At 37.8% G+C, this 23,275-nt stretch overlaps 4 protein-coding genes across 5 annotated transcripts; 1 reads left to right on the top strand and 3 right to left on the bottom strand.

Moving 5' to 3' along the window:
- Positions 1 to 5,149: 5,149 nt before the first annotated feature.
- LOC124302838 (dnaJ homolog subfamily C member 21-like) lies at positions 5,150 to 7,259 on the bottom strand. Its single transcript, XM_046759407.1, has 2 exons — positions 5,255 to 7,259; positions 5,150 to 5,180 (listed from the first exon to the last, which is right to left on the bottom strand). Exons 1-2 carry the CDS (start codon positions 7,222 to 7,224, stop codon positions 5,150 to 5,152), a joined length of 2,001 nt encoding a protein of 666 aa, XP_046615363.1. The 5' UTR covers positions 7,225 to 7,259.
- A 7,445-nt stretch (positions 7,260 to 14,704) lies between these two features.
- Positions 14,705 to 18,266, top strand: LOC124304049 (carnosine N-methyltransferase). Its single transcript, XM_046761995.1, has 7 exons — positions 14,705 to 15,051; positions 15,336 to 15,543; positions 15,999 to 16,156; positions 16,269 to 16,409; positions 16,515 to 16,677; positions 16,761 to 16,994; positions 17,087 to 18,266. Exons 1-7 carry the CDS (start codon positions 14,945 to 14,947, stop codon positions 17,258 to 17,260), a joined length of 1,185 nt encoding a protein of 394 aa, XP_046617951.1. The 5' UTR covers positions 14,705 to 14,944; the 3' UTR covers positions 17,261 to 18,266.
- Positions 18,267 to 19,170: 904 nt separating this feature from the next.
- LOC124304052 (protein KTI12 homolog) lies at positions 19,171 to 20,456 on the bottom strand. Its single transcript, XM_046762001.1, has 5 exons — positions 20,171 to 20,456; positions 19,822 to 20,083; positions 19,600 to 19,738; positions 19,455 to 19,517; positions 19,171 to 19,381 (listed from the first exon to the last, which is right to left on the bottom strand). Exons 1-5 carry the CDS (start codon positions 20,331 to 20,333, stop codon positions 19,181 to 19,183), a joined length of 828 nt encoding a protein of 275 aa, XP_046617957.1. The 5' UTR covers positions 20,334 to 20,456; the 3' UTR covers positions 19,171 to 19,180.
- A 34-nt stretch (positions 20,457 to 20,490) lies between these two features.
- LOC124304048 (chitinase-3-like protein 2) lies at positions 20,491 to 22,811 on the bottom strand. Of its 2 annotated transcripts, none has more exons than XM_046761993.1 (6): positions 22,526 to 22,811; positions 22,233 to 22,411; positions 21,874 to 22,152; positions 21,539 to 21,775; positions 21,027 to 21,450; positions 20,491 to 20,935 (listed from the first exon to the last, which is right to left on the bottom strand). In XM_046761993.1, the coding sequence occupies exons 1-6, from the start codon at positions 22,556 to 22,558 to the stop codon at positions 20,774 to 20,776; spliced, it is 1,314 nt and encodes a 437-aa protein (XP_046617949.1). In that variant the 5' UTR covers positions 22,559 to 22,811; the 3' UTR covers positions 20,491 to 20,773. The 2 variants fall into 2 exon arrangements, with proteins under 2 accessions (XP_046617949.1, XP_046617950.1); XM_046761994.1 differs by having other exon boundaries at positions 22,233 to 22,379; positions 22,526 to 22,810.
- Between the last annotated feature and the right edge of the window lie 464 nt (positions 22,812 to 23,275).

Below are 23,275 nucleotides of genomic sequence, written 5' to 3' on the forward strand. Positions count from 1 at the left end.
TGAAAAAAGCTATTTGCTAATTTGAACACTCCATTTCGGCAATTTGCGACCTAGACGAGAGACGACACTGAAAAATCCGTTACCGTAACTCAACCTTGTAGAGCGGAATTCGGGCTGCAATTGAATTAAAAAACGAAAAAGACTTAACTCCAAATCGTGACTCTACTCAATATTCTCGCCAACTTAAAATTTATTCAACTCCATAACGCGCAACTCAGACTACCGTCACCAAGCAAAAGTATCGGCAAACAAATTTCGAGTACTTTTCGACAATGCAAATCCAAAACGGCTAGTCGTTATTCGGCAAGCCGTTACTCGATGACTCTAGTAATTCAGTCACGAGGATATAAGCAGCGCTTACCGTTCTACATCCACGCAACAAATTCTCTAATCCCCTCGTGATTTTTGGCGGCTCCATTGGTTCGCAAAGCTCCAAAAAGCGACTATCTCGTAATATCGCCAGAACTTGAGTGATTTACAAAATCGACGACCTGCCGCAACACGGATCTCGGTACGCAATGCCCTACGTGACGTCATACCTACAAGAATACGCAATAATCGATCCGTCATCGATTTCGTAGATTGCGCAACTCGACGCGAACCTGTCGTAGCATCGCGGCGCAGAACTTAACGTTAGATCGCAATTTCGTCATCCGCACAGCTCCATGATGGCTTGGTGGTGATCGGGGTGGTCCTCCCTCGTCGCTAGTCGGTCCTTCGCAAAGTCTACTCATATGACCTGGTTATACGAGTGGCTTTTCGTGACCCGAGAAGGTATATGAGTGAGGATTTCGTCGGGGAAGGTCACATGTGACAAAGGTGACAGGTGAAAAACCGTTGAGGTTCTTTTAGCGACGATTCGGCTGGGTCTAGCCAGCCATTATCAGGATTAAAGGACATGGCTACCATCGAGGAAGTGCTGCCATAAAATCACTTCCTCGATGGCAGCCGTATAACGAATACCCGGGCGCTTAGGAATGTCCTTTAATCCTGATAATGGCTAGCTAGGCCCAGCCGAAATGTCGCTAGAAAAACCTTGACGGTTTTTCACCTTTCAAAATTGACCTTCCCCGACGAATTTCTCACTCAATTACCCGGTTAGTTTATGACTCTGTCCGCTGACCCCCAAACACCAGATTGTTCAGAAATTTATTAACGAATGGCCCAGATTATAATTGCCCACATCCGTCCGCTTCATTATACATTTATGGCAGTGCCCGTGTTGATTATTAGGGATTTCGAGTTTGAAAATATAATACATATACCCGACAAAGTCGATACTTCATTACCCGCAATTTCTACACTTTGCCGTTAACCCCTAATAATAATATTAAGGATGTGCAGGATAGCAATTTGGCCGGATATCCGACCATACAATATCCATCAATAGCGAGTCATTTTTGAATTTTATTTCTTCAGAAAAGTGAAGTACATTATAATCAAGGTACCTTCTGTATTGAGAATCCCCATGCTGAATGGTAATTTGCGGACATCTCGTAAACTTTGACGATATTTCTTAGTCGGAATTATAGGAAACGCTCATTATATTTTAAGATGTTATTCACGACAAAATAATTATCTTCTCCTACTTTCATGAAGAAATTCATGAAACATTGTCAAAATGCACGAAGTGTCCACAAATTACCTGTCTGTACTGGAATTTTTGTTACAAGAAGATTCTCCGTATAGTGATAATGATATGACTCGCGATTCTGTCGTTCAGGACGAAAGTTGAAAGATTACCGAGCGTTGTAGTGTTGAGGAGGTGAAATTCATAGATTATTATGAATAAACGGGAATGAAAATCATTCATTGTCAATTCGGTAGAAAATTACTAGTTAAATGTTGAAAGTCCGAGAGACAGAAGTTACAGTATCAATCCAATTGTTGGAACATGCAACCCAAACGTACGTAATTAAAAAGTGACATCGATAAAAAGTCTGTGAATAAGGTTTTACCGATGTAAAGTAAATTAATAACAACTGAACGTAATTTAATGTACGTCAATCCCACGTTCCACTCAGGAAACTTTGTTGAAAAACGATGATAACTAATTACAATTATAAATTGGATATGAGAAACTATAACGACTGACTTAAAGATGGGTATTCCGGATTATTTGTAATCAAATCCTTATCAATTATATACGGATGGTTTCATGCTGAACTGTTTATCGCTCGAATGAATGCGTCAAAAGTCTTGGCAAGAAGTTTGGATACGTGCAGGCTTTGAAGTACGATATTTCTGTAAAAAAAACATAGCGGAAAAGTTGTAAGACCTTTCGGAAGCTTCAAGAGCGTTCTTCTACTTCCAACAATCCATTGGTCTTTTCTGAGACAAGATTCTGATCTATCCCAGTATTTCTACAGATTTCCGCAAACAGAATTTAAAAATTTGGCAGGCTTAGGTAGAAGAATAATTTCACGAAGCGAGGAGGGGACATTGGTGGAATGTTAATGAGTTACATAATATGTGTTAAAATTGCAAGAAACTTGTTTGAAATTCATGTAATTGTTTAGAAATCATCCAAGAAATATGCGTCGTTGATGAGTTATTGGAACAGCATCGGGTTCCCGTGGTGGGCTGATTGACCGTTTTGGGGAAATATACACAAGTCCGTTAAATTCACGAATTCACGAATGTATCGTAGATACGACCTTTTGGACACACTATTTTATTCATAATTAGATCCCAAGTAACAATAATGTGATAATCAGCCGTTGAAAATTATTCCCACTGAAGTAGTAATATTTTTCAATGCAACCGATTTGTGATATGCGTTACTGACGAATCTCTTCCTTTCTATGGCGAGTAATGAATCAACACGTATAATATGACGAAACATTTCTTTGGTGATACCTAATTGGGTCTCAAATCAGTTAATAATATTATAAGATGCAAGTTATCGTATTAGTTGCCTTTCTTTTTATTTATGTAAATACAATGATTTATTGCAATACGTATTCAACAGTAGATTCGGTTAAGTAATCTGGAAAATCAAGCGGGTATAGAAATTGTTCGTAAGAATTTTAAACAATTTCCGACAAAATAGATTCAAAAGCGAAGATGGGAGTGAATTTCTTACTGTATTCCATCATGTTGGGTCTTTTAGACGGATCACCCGTATGACAATCGTACATAATTTCTCAACATCGTTCTTTTTGTCACTTTTAGTAGCCGGTTTCGAATGAGCTTCGCGTTTTTTGCTCTTTATCAGTTGTCACGGGAGACGTGCTCATTTGTTACGCAAATATCGTGGTTTATTGTAACAACTTGATCCGAGCACCGTGTTGATTGCGGGTGACCATGATTCGACTCAAACGGTAGTTGATAATTGTTTTATCAATGTCCGTGCGCGACGCGTGTCAGCCACGGCGCTGAATGACTTGTGCTCAGAACCTTGCAGTATCAAGTTTACGCACAAAACGCGCGGTTAAATTTGAATTTACGAATTCTTGTAATACAAAAAATTCAAGAAAGAAATAGTGGGAATGCTGTGCCGGATAGGCAATTGAAATAGAACTAATTTCTCCGAAAAGTCGAGCTGTCCAATGAGTAAAGATTGGAAATTTCGAATTTTACAATTCAACGACTTTACTGTGTCGACTGCGCAAGGTCAAGAGAGGGAGAAAGATGTTGGAATTGCCAAATTCTGAATTTCCAAAGGCATGCGCATCTTACGCATTTCAATTAAAAAGCGAAATTTATCAAAAAGAAAAATGTATTCACGTGGAATTCACTCCGACTAAATTAGAGAAATCCGAAGTTATTACGATTCCACATTCGTTACAGATCATCGAAGCATGAGTTTCATTGACAGTAAGTTAAATTTGCGCAGTAATAAAATTGTCATTTGAATAACTACAATACATACGTTAGTATTTGACCAGTGAAAATAAGCTCACTTGTGCTCGTTTCCACACCACCGCAAGCGGTAGAACACCCGGCGCGTTTTTTTTTTTCACGTGGTATCCCCAGTAGGCCTACTCCACGGAGAACAGTTGAAAGATCGATCTTGCGTTCTTTGAAAAATTGCAAATGACTTTTTTTTACCATGTTAATTGTGATATATTGTTGTTCCCAGTCAGTTTATTTGCAGCAGAAATCCCAGACCTTTTCAAACAAAAATACTACTTGTAAATATTTTTCTGGAAATTAGGTAAGACTGGCTGACCCCCAAACACAAGATCGTTCGGGAATTTATTATCACGTGGCCCAGATTATATACTCTTCACAGGATTGTCTTAAGGGGGTATTCTGGTTTAGAAATTCGAAAAATTCGATTTTTTTCTCGCCATATTTTCAAAGCTTAGAGTTTTAAGAATATGTCCTCAAGAGGATTTTTCAAAATTCTCATTCTTTTCAAATTTACAGCTTCATTTGTGACGCGCCGACTAAACCGGTCGGCGGTCCGGCCGGAACGAATGAACATTACACAGTAGGCAAACAATGATTAAGAAGAATCAGTTAAAAAAGGTCTTTTGTACTCGATGTTTTCTTAGAAAAAAACAAAATCTCACGTCTGAAGTGGAAAAATGGGGCAGGGATCGCTGCTTAGGAAAATGTAAGTATAACACGCCATTAAACGAATCAGACTCCGCGAAACTCGACCTCAAACTTTAAACGCGTTTTTCTCAAAACTACTATTTTCGATACGGTTGGTACGATATCCCAAGTTCTAATCAACCAATTTACTTGCAATTTAGCACGGAGCTTCTGTATATATTAGAGCATCGCGTAAAGAAGCGTGCTTGCGAAAATTTTTTTTTGTTTTACTATGTTTTAAAAATTCTGAAAGTTGAAAAAAACAGGGAAAAAACGCGACTCATTTTTCACACCGCCGCCATTTTATGAAAAATTCTTCTCCTCAAAAACCCACACGTAGTGCGATAACTACATCCTTCTTCTTTAAGAATTTAAAAAAAAAATTTGTTTCAGATCACTGGAAGGACTAGAATCCTGCCAACCAAGACACGCCATTTTTTTGTGAGCCCCCAATTTGCCGGCCTGCAGATTTTTCAATTTTCATTATTTTTTAACTAATTTGACCTTTTTATACTCTTAAAATATCAATAAATAACTGGTAAAAGAAAATGGATACGAAAAATATTTATTGGTTTTTTTTTTTTTTGCAGCATCCGAAAAACACCTAAAATTCGGGCGTCCAAACCAGAATAGCCCTTAAACATTTTAAAAATGATAAATTAAATTCGGCATATATGAAAAATAACCGGCCTCCATATAATAATCATACATCTCATTCTTTGGTAAATTCCGGATATGGATAAAATGACCAGTCTCCGCAAAATGATCATATAATTCATTCTTGATTAGATAGTCTACTCCACATAGAATACACAAGTGATATAAATCCAGAACGCTTTCTTCCCATGACCCTTCTCTCTTTTTTTCCTTCTTGTCCTTGCGTCTGCTCTCATCAGAGCTTAACTTCTGAATTCTTCTTGCTTCCTTTGCTCTCTTACCTTTAGATTTTTTTGTACTTTGAGTTAATAATCTGGCATCTACTTCAAAGCTCAAGTCAGTATCGTCAAAATTTACTTTGTTGCCTTTAGTAAAATTGTCAATCGTTTCTGGGACAGTGTGATATTTGTTGTCAAGAGTTGCTTCCTTTTGTTTTTGTTTCCTTCGCTGTTTCTTGGACCACCCAAAATGAGCATCTAGTTCTTGCTCATCGTCGGTTGTTTGTTCAAGAATGACTTTTTGAACATTTTTACGCTTTTTGTTCTTACTTTTGCGAGATTTTTCTCTCATATGTAACACTGGGTTGTCAAGTTCGTTCTCTTGGTCTGATATCAATTTACATTCAGGAATCAGTATATTCATGTTATCGTGTATTTTAATTACTATAAGAAAGTCTTCCGGTTCTGGGCCTGTGGCTAGTTCAACACCTTGTTTTTTCACAAGCTTATTTGTATTTTTTTCACTTGTAGAACTTGATTCACTATCCGAAATCATTTCTTCATTTGATGTACTTCGCTGGTTGCCTTTCGCATTCACATCGATATTCTCACTGCGGTTCATCAAGAGATCTCGTATTTCTCGGCTTATTGCCAATATCACACTTTTCCGGTTTCGACTTATCAAACAAATATTTTTTTTGCTACCGCATTTAAAATTCAATTCAAAGTCCGAATTGTACTTTCGAATACTGCATTCAAATTCCATATTTTCATCAGCCATGAAGGAGGCTATCATGGTTGAAACATTATCGTCGTGTTTCTTGGAATTTTCGTGATTCGTAAATGCTTTCTGTGTCTTGTATATTTTGCTGCAAGCAACGCAATACAGGGTGTTACTATCCGTATCATCGGCATCTTTAGAATCTATATTTGAAGTTAATTCCTCTCCAAACTCAGCAGCAAGATTTGCTTCAATAACCTTTAAATCTTGTTCGATATTAGAAAACTTTGACCATTCCGGCTCGGTATAACTTTCCAGTTCTTTTTGTCTCTGGATCAGTTGTTGCCTTCTCCGTTCTTGTGTTTTTTCGGTATTTTCTTTAGCTCTTTCTGCCAGGATTTTTGCATGCGCTTTAACTCGTTTATCACGCTTGCGAACGAATGCTACAAGGTTCCGAACTTGTTCATTGCGTTCTTTTTTAGCCTTGTCTCTAATTTTCTTGTTCTCCTTTTCTGCCAATCTTAAAGCACGTCTGTTTGGGGTATCACGAATATCGTATGTATCTAGCCAAGCAAATGACCTCTTAGTCGAATAGCTTTGCCAATATGCATAAAATTTGTGAACATCGTGATATGAGCTAGTGGAATTCCCAAAACCAGATACTTCATCGTCCAAATCTTCTTCTTTACAAAACTCTGATTCTTCAGCAGTCAGTTGTTCAAAAACTTTTCCATAAACCGTGTAAAATTCTTTTTCGCCATCGCCATAGCCCTCATAACAGCTCGTAGTGAAGTATTGGAACAAATCGATCGAATCATCTTTGTAATTCCCTCCTATCCCTCCTTTCAAAATAGCTTCTCGGTGATTGTCATACCAGGCTCGTTCTTGCGGATCACTTAAGACCTCCCATGCTCGTTGGACGATTTGAAATTGTTCTTTAGCATCTTCGGTATTGTCGAAATTCTTATCAGGATGGCATTTCAGTGCTAGTTTTCTGTACGCTTTTTTCAAATCGTCGTCTGACGCATCTCTCGAAACGCCGAGTACTTCGTAGTGGCACTTCATACTTTCTGGGTATTTCATATAACGATGTGAAGATATGTTGGATATTTTACTAACAACTGAAATCTCTTTTGATGAGATTGTTGAAAGCAATAAGCAGCATCACCAAGGTCGAGATATCAAAGATTTACTTTCGTATAAAGTCAATTATTCAATTTTCGGTATATATTTCGAACGTACTGTGAACTATGTCCGCAGCGTTGACTGAAGATACATCCAGCGTCGACTGAGGACACGGAAAGACTGATAGCCTCATGGGACTTTTCGTAATAGGGTGGGGGCGTTATGAGTTCATCGTCAAGCGACGCCCTCTGCATCGTGTCGTGCGCGCGCAACCCAGTCCGACAAACTGTCGTGCGCGCCCAACCCAGTCCGACAAACGATCGGTACGTAAAAACGACAAGGACTGGTGTTACCATCGTTCACAGCGTGTATTCAAATTTTGCAGAGTCGAACGACGTATCTATCCATCTATCTATCCATACTTTTCAACTATACAAGTTCATTTGAGCCAAATTCAGTAATGTTAATGCAACTCCATCAGATCGACAAAAATAATGTTATCTAAATAGATGCAAAATAAATATACACCTGGTTTCCTGTTTATAGAGTTAGAAACCTTTTCTTGATGCGAACGATAGGAGAAATAGTCGAAGAAGTTAACCAAAGGATGAAGATGTATAGTTGTTCCTTATGTAATGTGTTTACTGTGACGCTGATTTTTACTGCACCTCGGTCGCCGAGGTTATTTATCTTAACTAAACGTGAACTCAACTAAACGCAAGCGTAACGCATTCGAACTCAAACTTTCTCAAAGCTCTGAAAAAAGCTATTTGCTAATTTGAACACTCCATTTCGGCAATTTGCGACCTAGACGAGAGACGACACTGAAAAATCCGTTACCGTAACTCAACCTTGTAGAGCGGAATTCGGGCTGCAATTGAATTAAAAAACGAAAAAGACTTAACTCCAAATCGTGACTCTACTCAATATTCTCGCCAACTTAAAATTTATTCAACTCCATAACGCGCAACTCAGACTACCGTCACCAAGCAAAAGTATCGGCAAACAAATTTCGAGTACTTTTCGACAATGCAAATCCAAAACGGCTAGTCGTTATTCGGCAAGCCGTTACTCGATGACTCTAGTAATTCAGTCACGAGGATATAAGCAGCGCTTACCGTTCTACATCCACGCAACAAATTCTCTAATCCCCTCGTGATTTTTGGCGGCTCCATTGGTTCGCAAAGCTCCAAAAAGCGACTATCTCGTAATATCGCCAGAACTTGAGTGATTTACAAAATCGACGACCTGCCGCAACACGGATCTCGGTACGCAATGCCCTACGTGACGTCATACCTACAAGAATACGCAATAATCGATCCGTCATCGATTTCGTAGATTGCGCAACTCGACGCGAACCTGTCGTAGCATCGCGGCGCAGAACTTAACGTTAGATCGCAATTTCGTCATCCGCACAGCTCCATGATGGCTTGGTGGTGATCGGGGTGGTCCTCCCTCGTCGCTAGTCGGTCCTTCGCAAAGTCTACTCATATGACCTGGTTATACGAGTGGCTTTTCGTGACCCGAGAAGGTATATGAGTGAGGATTTCGTCGGGGAAGGTCACATGTGACAAAGGTGACAGGTGAAAAACCGTTGAGGTTCTTTTAGCGACGATTCGGCTGGGTCTAGCCAGCCATTATCAGGATTAAAGGACATGGCTACCATCGAGGAAGTGCTGCCATAAAATCACTTCCTCGATGGCAGCCGTATAACGAATACCCGGGCGCTTAGGAATGTCCTTTAATCCTGATAATGGCTAGCTAGGCCCAGCCGAAATGTCGCTAGAAAAACCTTGACGGTTTTTCACCTTTCAAAATTGACCTTCCCCGACGAATTTCTCACTCAATTACCCGGTTAGTTTATGACTCTGTCCGCTGACCCCCAAACACCAGATTGTTCAGAAATTTATTAACGAATGGCCCAGATTATAATTGCCCACATCCGTCCGCTTCATTATACATTTATGGCAGTGCCCGTGTTGATTATTAGGGATTTCGAGTTTGAAAATATAATACATATACCCGACAAAGTCGATACTTCATTACCCGCAATTTCTACACTTTGCCGTTAACCCCTAATAATAATATTAAGGATGTGCAGGATAGCAATTTGGCCGGATATCCGACCATACAATATCCATCAATAGCGAGTCATTTTTGAATTTTATTTCTTCAGAAAAGTGAAGTACATTATAATCAAGGTACCTTCTGTATTGAGAATCCCCATGCTGAATGGTAATTTGCGGACATCTCGTAAACTTTGACGATATTTCTTAGTCGGAATTATAGGAAACGCTCATTATATTTTAAGATGTTATTCACGACAAAATAATTATCTTCTCCTACTTTCATGAAGAAATTCATGAAACATTGTCAAAATGCACGAAGTGTCCACAAATTACCTGTCTGTACTGGAATTTTTGTTACAAGAAGATTCTCCGTATAGTGATAATGATATGACTCGCGATTCTGTCGTTCAGGACGAAAGTTGAAAGATTACCGAGCGTTGTAGTGTTGAGGAGGTGAAATTCATAGATTATTATGAATAAACGGGAATGAAAATCATTCATTGTCAATTCGGTAGAAAATTACTAGTTAAATGTTGAAAGTCCGAGAGACAGAAGTTACAGTATCAATCCAATTGTTGGAACATGCAACCCAAACGTACGTAATTAAAAAGTGACATCGATAAAAAGTCTGTGAATAAGGTTTTACCGATGTAAAGTAAATTAATAACAACTGAACGTAATTTAATGTACGTCAATCCCACGTTCCACTCAGGAAACTTTGTTGAAAAACGATGATAACTAATTACAATTATAAATTGGATATGAGAAACTATAACGACTGACTTAAAGATGGGTATTCCGGATTATTTGTAATCAAATCCTTATCAATTATATACGGATGGTTTCATGCTGAACTGTTTATCGCTCGAATGAATGCGTCAAAAGTCTTGGCAAGAAGTTTGGATACGTGCAGGCTTTGAAGTACGATATTTCTGTAAAAAAAACATAGCGGAAAAGTTGTAAGACCTTTCGGAAGCTTCAAGAGCGTTCTTCTACTTCCAACAATCCATTGGTCTTTTCTGAGACAAGATTCTGATCTATCCCAGTATTTCTACAGATTTCCGCAAACAGAATTTAAAAATTTGGCAGGCTTAGGTAGAAGAATAATTTCACGAAGCGAGGAGGGGACATTGGTGGAATGTTAATGAGTTACATAATATGTGTTAAAATTGCAAGAAACTTGTTTGAAATTCATGTAATTGTTTAGAAATCATCCAAGAAATATGCGTCGTTGATGAGTTATTGGAACAGCATCGGGTTCCCGTGGTGGGCTGATTGACCGTTTTGGGGAAATATACACAAGTCCGTTAAATTCACGAATTCACGAATGTATCGTAGATACGACCTTTTGGACACACTATTTTATTCATAATTAGATCCCAAGTAACAATAATGTGATAATCAGCCGTTGAAAATTATTCCCACTGAAGTAGTAATATTTTTCAATGCAACCGATTTGTGATATGCGTTACTGACGAATCTCTTCCTTTCTATGGCGAGTAATGAATCAACACGTATAATATGACGAAACATTTCTTTGGTGATACCTAATTGGGTCTCAAATCAGTTAATAATATTATAAGATGCAAGTTATCGTATTAGTTGCCTTTCTTTTTATTTATGTAAATACAATGATTTATTGCAATACGTATTCAACAGTAGATTCGGTTAAGTAATCTGGAAAATCAAGCGGGTATAGAAATTGTTCGTAAGAATTTTAAACAATTTCCGACAAAATAGATTCAAAAGCGAAGATGGGAGTGAATTTCTTACTGTATTCCATCATGTTGGGTCTTTTAGACGGATCACCCGTATGACAATCGTACATAATTTCTCAACATCGTTCTTTTTGTCACTTTTAGTAGCCGGTTTCGAATGAGCTTCGCGTTTTTTGCTCTTTATCAGTTGTCACGGGAGACGTGCTCATTTGTTACGCAAATATCGTGGTTTATTGTAACAACTTGATCCGAGCACCGTGTTGATTGCGGGTGACCATGATTCGACTCAAACGGTAGTTGATAATTGTTTTATCAATGTCCGTGCGCGACGCGTGTCAGCCACGGCGCTGAATGACTTGTGCTCAGAACCTTGCAGTATCAAGTTTACGCACAAAACGCGCGGTTAAATTTGAATTTACGAATTCTTGTAATACAAAAAATTCAAGAAAGAAATAGTGGGAATGCTGTGCCGGATAGGCAATTGAAATAGAACTAATTTCTCCGAAAAGTCGAGCTGTCCAATGAGTAAAGATTGGAAATTTCGAATTTTACAATTCAACGACTTTACTGTGTCGACTGCGCAAGGTCAAGAGAGGGAGAAAGATGTTGGAATTGCCAAATTCTGAATTTCCAAAGGCATGCGCATCTTACGCATTTCAATTAAAAAGCGAAATTTATCAAAAAGAAAAATGTATTCACGTGGAATTCACTCCGACTAAATTAGAGAAATCCGAAGTTATTACGATTCCACATTCGTTACAGATCATCGAAGCATGAGTTTCATTGACAGTAAGTTAAATTTGCGCAGTAATAAAATTGTCATTTGAATAACTACAATACATACGTTAGTATTTGACCAGTGAAAATAAGCTCACTTGTGCTCGTTTCCACACCACCGCAAGCGGTAGAACACCCGGCGCGTTTTTTTTTTTCACGTGGTATCCCCAGTAGGCCTACTCCACGGAGAACAGTTGAAAGATCGATCTTGCGTTCTTTGAAAAATTGCAAATGACTTTTTTTTACCATGTTAATTGTGATATATTGTTGTTCCCAGTTAGTTTGTACTTGCGTATATTCGCACTCTGTTTGAAATGTTTTAACTCATCACCTCCGCTGACCATTTATCATTGATGAATGATGACTGTTTGAATTATGGATGAGAAATGGTTGTTTCAATTATGGCTGAAAGATAATTTTTCTCATCTCATATGCGAACGGTGATTGAACTTGTATATTTGCGAAAGGGTTTTTTTCTCTTATGTAGTATGAGATAATTACTTAAATGGGTAACCCGGTAAATACGCCAAACAACGAACAACTAAATGATGATCGAAAACACGATTCGCTGTAAGGCGTCGGCATCCATCTATCGGATGACGATGCAGAAATCTTCGAAGTAACGGATACAAATCGGAGTAGAATAAGCACAACCGCCAAAATACGACAGAGCTGTATGATTTCACCTTGAAATACAAACGGCAAACAAACTCTGACACAAAAATTATTGCAATAAAAAACTGTAAAACCTCTAAACATATTTTTTTTTCAAAACTACAGTTCAATAAATTTCATTACACTTTGTGTTTATCATGATTCTGAAATACATCGCTGAATCTACGTATCGATGGAAATAAGATGACTGACCCAGAACTAGACCTGAGCCTAAAAAATGAAAATTCAATTTTTCAACGTAGTCAATAAAACTCAGTTACCGGGAACAGATGAAAATATCGTTTTTGACATATCTCGATATAAACAAAGATTATGTAGCTCAGTTGAGTGAAAAATATAATCAACGAAAAAAGAGACAAATGAATCAGTTGAAACAGACAGAAGACTTGATCAGCTGAAACAGACTAAAGGTTTGATTATCTGAAACAGACAAAGGTTTAATTAGCTGAAACAGATAAAGGTTCGATCAGCTGGATCGGCTAAAGGAGTGATCATGTGAAAACACGGAGAAAAAATGGGTTGAGTCCAACATGATATTCGCTTTAATATTCATTGCTTCGACATCTCTCTTTGCTTTCAGTTATCAAAGTGAATATCTTTTTTGATCGAACATTCTTTAGTGCTCAGTGCATTTGTTAACAATTTGGTTTTGTTGCCCTGAAACCGAAAATAACACGATCAGGGATCCGAGTTTTTCTGTACATTTCAGATATATTTCATAAATAATTACGACAAGATTTTCTATCATCAGTATACACTACCGACATTAGAATAATAACCATAGTCCTAAATGTTTACAGCATCAGCCATGTTGATTTAAAAATTGTAAACTCGGAATCGATCCCAGTCACCTCACAAACTACTAAAATACCGGACTCCGGAAGTTTTCACGACCGTAAAAGAAACTGTGCCAGAAACCGTACGGCAATTGGTGGGAATAATTTTTGTTATAAATGCAACCGAAATTTATTAAAACGAAGAAGCTCTTTAATTGTTGCTTGGAAAGAGCTTTGTAATGTTAAACAAGACGAATCGAAGCAAAATAGTGCGATTCTAATGGAAATTTGGCTGTACGTGTATAAGGGTAGTTCACCCCTAAGTGACGTTATTTCGAAAAACGCAAAAACAAGTATCCCCTACTTTTGTTTGCTGTTTCAAATGCAATTAATTTCATTGAAATCCGAACAAAAGTTTTGTAGTTATAAAATTTTTTTAAATTGCAACCCCTATAATTTTCGACTATTCAACCCCGTCGTAACCCGCCAAAATGCATTTTTCATTATTCTTCATAGGAATTATTCTCCAATTGGTTTCATATAAATATCTCAACTTGAAGTATGCAAGTATGCATCCTGTCCAACTTTGGCGGCTGATTTCACCCCTTTAAACCGTTTTTCCGCCGATAAAAAAAAGTACGTGACGCTTAGATTTCGATGAAGAATAACATATCCTCAAATGGTCGAAATCGGGAGGGGGACACCTCGAGAGTAAGTGTTTTCGCTCCGACTTCTCGAAAACGACTGATGCCGCACGGCGTGCGGCGCTCAGAAAAGATTTAAATCAGTTCTCTGAAGGACAGAAGATAATAATTCTCTCTCTCTCTCTCTATCTTTGTCGCGCTTCCCATGGAGTGGGGGTAGCTTCACGCGCCTGCCTAACTGTTCTTCCCTTCTCGTCGCGCCTACTCCATGGGTAGAGCGACAGTGAGGGCAGAAGGATTATCTATCATTATCAGAGAGCCGATTCAAATCTGTTTACGGGACGCTTACGCCATTGCTTACGCTCTATGTATAACGCTGGATGACATGGAGGCTAGAGTACAGGAGTCCAATCACTAAGGCGGAGAGGTAGAAAAAGCGTCCGCGAAAGTCCATGATTTAATGGTGCACGGTTTTATCACCAGCGTAGCTCCGGACGTTTTGGTCCTATAAATATATTAATACAGTGATATAGTGACCAAAATTATGATAATTATAATGAACGTAAATATGTGCAGCATCATGGAGACTTATACATATATCTAATATACATATAGCTATCCGTCCAGAGTGACGACAGGCGCCGCTGTAGCGGAACCCTTATTTCTTATGATTTCGCGGACACATCTTCAATACAGAGATTGGACTCCTGTACTGTCCTGTACTTTAGTCTCCATGCTGGATGAGGTGAATTCTTCTCTACTCGCGAGAATTCAACTAATGCAGTTTCCGACCTTACTGACTGAAGCGTCGCGCCATTCGATCAACTTACATTCTCGGTTGGTTGGTAAAGCGGCAACGCATGTACCAAGCGGCGAAAAAAATATTTCCACCTTCGAAAAACAGAAGCGCATGCTGTATGCACTCTACATAAGTACATACCGTGTACGCGAAGATCCATCGCTTGGTACATCATAGGAATAATAAAAGAATATAGATAAAAATTAAGAACTATAATACAATGGATACGTCGCCAAATTCTTATTCCCGAAAAATGCACAATTCGTACGAAGACGAGGAGGAAAGAATGCATTTTCTCCGCATAGTGTCTGCCTTTAAATACTACAGGTAAATTATTCTTGAACTGTTAAGATTTGGACCGCTTTGCCCTCGCTCGGGATTGAATACCGAGCGGCGACATAACCTATCACCGCCTTTTTCTCCACTTACTTTGGAATTGTTTTTAGTCCGATCAACGGTTCGGACCCTCGGTATTTTTGCAACTAGTAGGAAACTGCCGGCACGCGATCACCGGAGTTTGATTTCGGTGTACTTTGCGACTGTCGATACTTCGCACGATTCTTGTCAACAACCCTTCGCTCAATAGCATGAGAATTTTATTCTCTTTACAGACCCCATTCCCTACAACGGGTGAAGAAAACGGAAACTTACTTCATGTCTCTACCTGGTCATCATCAGAAGCTGCTTTCCAAGTACAGAGAACAACTCCAAGAGATAAAAAGATGCATTGAGAACAACGACCACATTATTAAACTCATTATTAAAGATGTGACTCATATTTTTGAAAACGTCAGTCCGACCACTGCCCAAACCGAGAGTGTAAGAAACGTTTTTCATCGTTTGATGCATCACCACACCTTCAACTTTCATCCTTGCGTGTTAGATTACCTTTTACAATTAAATATTCCCCGATATTAACATTCACGTTGGTGACACTTTTTCGTTTTGCAACACATTTCTAATATGTTGTGCATAATTCACATTCTGTGTTTTTTATTTCACAAAGTTCACACGAGCGATGACAATTAATTGAAATTTAGAAAAAGAAGACTCACAAAAAGTTAATAAATACCTTGAGTCTTGAGTCTCTGTAGCAGATCTGATAAGGATGTTCCATGTATATTACATATATATTCTTTCAAGCTCCAATTAATTATTGTTCGTGTTAGAAGTGGTTAAATCGAAAAAATTGCATTGAACCTCGTTGACTCTCAACGATTAATTTTCACAGAAATATATTCTATTGTACGAAACATAGGTAGGTCTGATTCCAGACGCCAAATCCTCGACCGGTTATGGCTGACCAGGAAAAGGTACAAGCAACAATAAAGCAGCTAGTTAGAGACTGGAGCGAAGAGGGTGCCCAAGAAAGACTGTCCTGTTATCAACCTATCATAGACGAAATACTCCAACAGTTTCCTCCTGATTTTTGGTAAAAGAAATTGATTTGACCAATCATAGGTAGTCTTGGTCAAAGTTTGTTTGTCCTAGACTAAAACAGTGTAATTTATAAATTGAATCTAACTTACTGGATTCGTTTCCAGTGTACCGTCAGAAGTGCAAGTCCTAGTACCTGGCGCAGGGCTCGGAAGACTTGCGTACGAAATAGCCAGACGAGGATACACATGCCAAGGAAATGAATTTTCTCTCTTCATGCTGTTCGCTTCACATTTTGTCCTGAACAAGTGAGTAAAAATAATTGTGGATCGTTTAATGGAATTCTGGATTCAGTTGCTCATCTAATAACCGTTACGTATTGGGATAATCAATTTTTAACACTTTTTTTGTAGGTGCAGAGGAACAAACACGTACCAGGTTCATCCCTGGGTTCATCAATACATGAACAACCTCAAGCCCGAGCATCAAACGCACGCAGTTTTATTTCCCGACGTAAATCCTAGTGACCTCCCCGAAAATGCACAATTTTCCATGGCTGCGGGTGATTTTTTGGAGGTGAGCAATTTGCCTTGACTTATTAAGCGTAAAATCTTTCAACAGCCACTTAAATTTCTTGAATTCTAATTGATTCAATCCAGGTGTACACGGAAGATAATCACTGGGACTGTGTAGCAACTTGTTTTTTCATTGACTGTGCGAACAACGTAGTACAATTTATCGAAACAATTTATAAAATTCTGAAGCCTGGCGGAGTTTGGATAAACTTAGGACCGTTGTTGTACCACTTCAGCGACATACCAATGGAAGATTCGATAGAACCAAGCTACGAGGCTGTCCGCGAGGTTATAATGGGCCTCGGATTCCGGATGGAGGTTAAGATCTCTTACTTATCGTCTCTTATAATATTCATTTTCCTAGACTGTCCTCTGTTGAGAAATTTTTAATTCCCCATTTCTTTTTACAGAGAGAGGATACCCACGTAAAAACCCGTTATGCTCAGAACACGAACAGCATGCTACAGTATGAGTACAACAGCGTGTATTTCGTCTGTAGAAAACCTAAGGCAAATTCGTCGTCGGATTTGAGTAATCACATTAATGGTTCAGAATCCAACGGTTCACAGGAGCAGGAAAACTAAATGCCAGAGCTTACGGCTAATTCCGCATATGTTGTTGGACAAATTAGACATTCTGCGACACATGAAAAGAATACCTGTTGGAATTACTAGGCTGATTACGTGTTGTTGAGCAGTGCTCAATTAGAGCGGTTGTACAGTTGGATCAAAGACACTTTTACCAAATCGATACTATAGGTTACAAAAGGTCACCATTTATTTTTACATTAGAGAAAATTATGAGGCGACGTAGAGTTGGAAAAACATAAAATGAAGTAAAATAAAAAAAGAATAAAATCAGTTGAATGGGTGTTCACGCCCTGGACGTTGGAACTTTGAATCACTCAATTGTGCGTATAATGTTGTATTGATTAGAAGAAAGAATCGTTAGAAATTTTATTAGTTGTGTTAATATAATGTGTATAAGAAAAGCGTTTTCGAACACTTAGTTTAGAAGAACAAAATCAAGAGCATGCATATATATATATATATATATATATATATATATATATTTATTTATGTGTATATTCACATACACACACACACACACTCGCGCGCGCGCGTATATTGAGTGAATTTTTTATATGATTCGCTAAGTTACGTACAATTTACAGAAAATTTCAGTCATATTTCAAGTACAAATGAATTGCACTCGTTGCAGTTGCAAGGTAGATGAACTTAAAATACATCCTTGCATATATTATTTTTTGTTTCGAAATCTAACACTATTGACACTATTTTTATTGTTGTAACTCCATATAAAACAAATACGTGTTATATTGCATCATCAATAGATCATAAGTGCATTCCTGACTGAATATTTCTCCCAATTATATATGTCCTTATGTCATTAGTAAATAATTGAAACCTTTTTTTTAAATGCAAAATGAAATACTGATATTTTCGAAGCAAATATGTCTTGTAGTTGATTTTGCTACAAAATATAAGAATAAATATAAATATAATTGTTATATTACTTTAAAACTTGCTATTGAAGAAAAAAAAAAAAGAAATACAATCCAAGTTGACAGTATAAATAAGGTGATTCATATCTGTGATTGGCCAAAGCTGTTAATTAAGACCAACTTCAGTACCTTTCATATTTCGTCTTATCATGTGAAATGCAGTCTGTGGTTTGGAGTTGAAGCATCTTTTTACGTTGGGTTTAAAAATACCCTTTTGCGAGATAGAATAATCTTCCATGTTTAATGTTTATAGGTTTACGCAGCTTTAACGGACAAAAATAAAAATATTGTAACATGCATGCCTGAGTAGATAGATGTATTATACGTTTATAGCGTAACCACCGGTAAAACCGAGTCATAAGTCATACGTAAAAATTGTATGCCACGTCTTTCTTTATTACTCAGTCCATTGAAAAGATACTACATACATGACACAGCAGGTATCTCAACACATGTTAATTTCATTTCAAATGATTATTATAAGTTGAGGAAATCCTTGATATAAGTTAAATCTTAATGTAAGTATAAAACGCAACACCGACAACTCGATTATTAAAATATATTCTTAGTGCCTTTTCAATGCTTGGAAAATATGTGTATGTCAATTATTTTGTACTGATCGATTATTCAATCAGTGCATGTGTAACGAATTTTTTTGTTCTTTTCCTATTTCACTACACACGTGTGTAATAATATTGACAAGCTATAATAGTAATAAATATGTATTCCCTTGTGAATCGAAGTACCAAATTAAATTCGTGTACATATAAAATTCTATTAGAAATAAGTACATGTAAAAGTACTTGGAACTAATATGTAAAATAGAATTGTAAAGTGTCCATAAAGTTCTACAATTAATATAATTTTTTTAGTAAAAAATTTGTTGCTGAAACTCCATATCAATTTCCCAATCGATCGATACTCTTTAAACTACTCATTCCTATCATGAGTTATAAAATATACAGAACATAAAATATACCTACAAACTTTTATTCAAATATTGTACAAATAAAGGTGCTATTTGACTAGGCTCGCTTTGCTGCATTTTACTGTAGGTCAAGAACTGCCTCCTAAGCCTGGTCAACTGTGGTCCAGTTCCAGAACGATTGACTGTCAATCCGTAACCTGGGATTTTTATGTTGCTTTCAATACCAAGAGTTTGCTTTGCTGATAAAATAGCCTGAAAAATAAAATCACAAGCATAAGAATGTGCTACATTCTTGGTTTCAAATATTCAATAAGTAATAACTTACGCTAACAATTTCCTGTGTTACTTTGTCCAATTCATACAAATAATTGGTAGACGAAAGAGGAGGCTGAAATAATAAATGTTTTAGGTATTAAAATTCATTCATATGTTTGACATTGTTATCCTTTCTGAAAATTTTAAATACTTACGCACTGAGTGCTCATGTTTGGTTTTGGAGCCTTCACATTGTACAGAGCAGCGTAAATTTCCTCGTGTTTCAATTCATCTTCTGGAGATACAGCAAATAACGGAGAATCCCAGCGATTTCTGCTATCCGGTGCCTCGTACCTTAATTAAATAACGTGGACAGAATGAGTGAAGAGATTTGCTAATTGAATCAGGTTGTGCATCGCGTAAAGTAAACTACTTGCCTAGCTACCAGAGCATCAAATATTTCTCTAGTATATTTATGCTCCTCGTCTCGACGATCGTTCAACATCCAAGCGTGCTCAGCAGGGATTTCACAGTGGATAGTGCACTGAGGGGTTTTGTAAAGTTTCGACATACAGTGCAATTCATATCGATATCCCTTTATGTAGTTACTACCATCCAGAATTAAAGTGTCATTTGGATTCAGTCGCCTTTGCACCTCAGACTTGAGATCGCCACGGATGCTTTTCTCCTTCCGCGAGTCTGTAGATTGGTAAAAACATAATATTTTAATTTTTTAAACAGCAGAAGACGAGTTGAATGCACTAAGGTAAATGGGCATCTGCCTACCTGCATAGAAAGTATTCTTGTCGTAACCAGCCTTCACTATTGCGTCCAATTCACTAACTATTTCAACATTTTTGCTGTGATTTTTTTCCAAGTATCCTTTCAGTTCTAAGGCTCTTGACGATTTTCCGCTCGACGGTGTCCCCGTCACCACTATCAACGGCATCGCTTCTTTCGAACTTGCGATGTTATCACGTCAAACTCACTCAAACCATGCGTACCATAACCTGTAATAGGCACGGTAAGGGATTGCGCTGTTATCGACTGAGCTGATTCTATGCCCACAGCGAACGGAGAAAAAAGATACAAAAAAGATCTTAAGATTACAGTGGATGTTTAATTTATTTAAAACGAAACATTCATCGATGAGCGAACGATCTTGCCATGCATATAAGAATACGAAGTATAACATAAAGTGATAAAGATTCAATAGTCATGTTTTTTTTTTTTACTTTTATGATGTTCCGCGACATGATTTCGCGTGATGCAAAACATTTTCGCACTATAATTAATAGCCACATTCTAGCCGGCGGGAATTAAATTTGGTATAATCTAGATTTTGAGAGTAACGATACAAAAAAAAATCGTTGCATCTTTCGACAAAATCTAATACATGTGATTTGTCTCATTCAGATCATCGCGAATAATATTCGCGACAGCACGCGTCAATGGGAATGTTGAATCCCGGTGCCAAGTCGCGTTCCAATCATCCGCATTTAGAGAAAATATCATCGCGCCACCGAACCCTGATGATCGTATCCAGTTCGCCTGAAGAAACGAAACAAGTCAGAGATTAAACGAAAGTTGACAGAAGAAATCAATGTATTTATTTTCTTTATCAACAATGGAGTTCACGCACCTTTGTACTCACGCTGACAATATCATCATATGATATCCATTCCGTGGCCTTGTAGGCGTACGGCACTTGACTTGAGTTCTCAAAAACACGCGTGGCCGAATTATTGAGAAAACCACAGATTGTTGGGTATGATGCGAAGCCGCTATAACCCAGTAAGCCATATCCACTGCAAGGGGCTTGCAGTCCGTGATTTTCGACGTTTTGCAATTTGAACGAATGTCCGTACGTCGGTATACCAACGACAATTTTATTTCGAGGCATTCCTTTCATCACCCAGTAATTCGCTGAATAATTCACATTCATAGTGGCAAACAAACCGGCATCCTTCCCGCTCCGATAAAGCGGGGCATTGAGACCAGTGAAGGGCAATTCAGGAGCGTAGAAATGATAATCATAAGCCATTAAATTAACAAAGTCCACGTGTCTAGAACGTAACGATTGAATGTAGTGAAATATTACAGATCATAAAAGTTCTGAGCACAACATATGAGTTCAAATATCATTATGCTCACTCCGCTATCTCAGGTACATTGTAACATTGGTCTATCATAGCCTCGGATGCAGCAACTGCTGCGGATAGAACTAATTTGTCTTTTCTCTTGGTAAACGCCCTCTTCAACTCGTATAGCAGCTGGACAAAGTGGATCTTTTGACGAGCATCAGCATCTAGCCATGCCGGGAATTCCCAGTCGATATCAAGACCGTCCAGCCGCAGAGATTTGGCTGCTGCTAATACTGACCTAATAAATCTGTAAAGAGACAGATGAGCGTTAGTTGAGGCACAATTGGCTGCATGGATAGATTTGAAAACCATAAAAATGCGTTTATGCCCGAAAATCAGTTATACTTTTTCCTATTTGCGTGGTTTCGAACCATTACTGGAAACCCAGTCGATATTTCATTCATACCGGCGACGCTGACCATAACCTTCAGCTGTGGATTCTTGCTCTTCAAGTTGATGGCATCTTTGTAGATTTTGTCATTTCCACCCAGGTTGATGGTGCAGTTGACGACACTGGCAAAACCAATTATGACATGAGTGCAGAGATTTGGATCGACGCTTGAAGCACTTAGATGTGCCGTGGTGTCGTTCCCTGGTATTGTTAGGTAGCAAACAACCTTGCCACTGAAAGATTTCAAGAAAATTAAATGACTAGGTCTCGAAGGAGATAAGAAGCAGAATTGGAATTACAATGAACTTCAAACCTGCTCGATAAGGATGCGAGGTATTTCTGGTTTTCCAGCCATGAAGATGCGAAAAGAATCTGAATGTTGAGCCGTAAGAGGATAGCTGTCAAGAATATCCCGGCGAAGAATATCAACGCTACGAAGATGACTGGTTTGGTATAATTTCTGCAGATATCAAAACCACCTTGATTTATCACCTGTATCACGTTAGATTTGTTTTTTGTTCATTTTTAGTTCACGTAATACTGATTTTTGTCTTCCTCCTCCTAATTCATTATTCTATGGATGTGTAATTATTATTGACTACTCACCGCATAGTGAGTCCGTTCTTCAATACTTTTCATTCACATTATTCATTAGGTTATTGCAGACTCAACAATAATATTTTCATTATCGGCGCCATCACGTAAGTCATGTTAACATATTTGTACATATGTGGAAAAACGTTTGTATTGTTTAATCAACGGATGGAATGATTGTATATATGCCCCTTTATACATGCGTATACATATTTGACGCAGTACGAACTTTGATCCATTTTGTGATTATAATTTCTGGAACTTTGACTGGAACGTGATGTAGGTACAGAAAGCTGTGGTGGGTGATGAATTGACTCGGTCGGTAAGAAAGTGAAATCCTAGCCTTGTTGGCGTCTAGTTTAAAAATTCTCTGACGAAGTTGATGTTTTTATTAAATTTCTTACTCCATTTCTTATTTTATTGTTACTATTACTATTATTATTATATATAATAATTTCATCGCTTTAAATATGATTTACTATTCTGAAATTGAGATCAAATAGAAATAGTTTAGATTATAATACTAGTATATTGGCTAAAAAACAAACTTTACAGATATAGTTTAACGTTAGCTTACTGCTCCTCTTCTCATATTCGCAATTCACCTATTTACCTCTAAACGTACCGTCTTACTACTATACCTGTGTATTCGCAAGGTTTCGAAACAACGTTGGGTTTCATTATGACCGCATCTACATTTCGTTTAGTTACTTCTCAAATGTATATGACAGTATTTAAACCAGTAAAATTAAAAAAATAAAA

This window comes from Neodiprion virginianus, chromosome 4 (genome assembly GCF_021901495.1).
Source record: "Neodiprion virginianus isolate iyNeoVirg1 chromosome 4, iyNeoVirg1.1, whole genome shotgun sequence".
Lineage (NCBI taxonomy): Eukaryota > Metazoa > Arthropoda > Insecta > Hymenoptera > Diprionidae > Neodiprion > Neodiprion virginianus.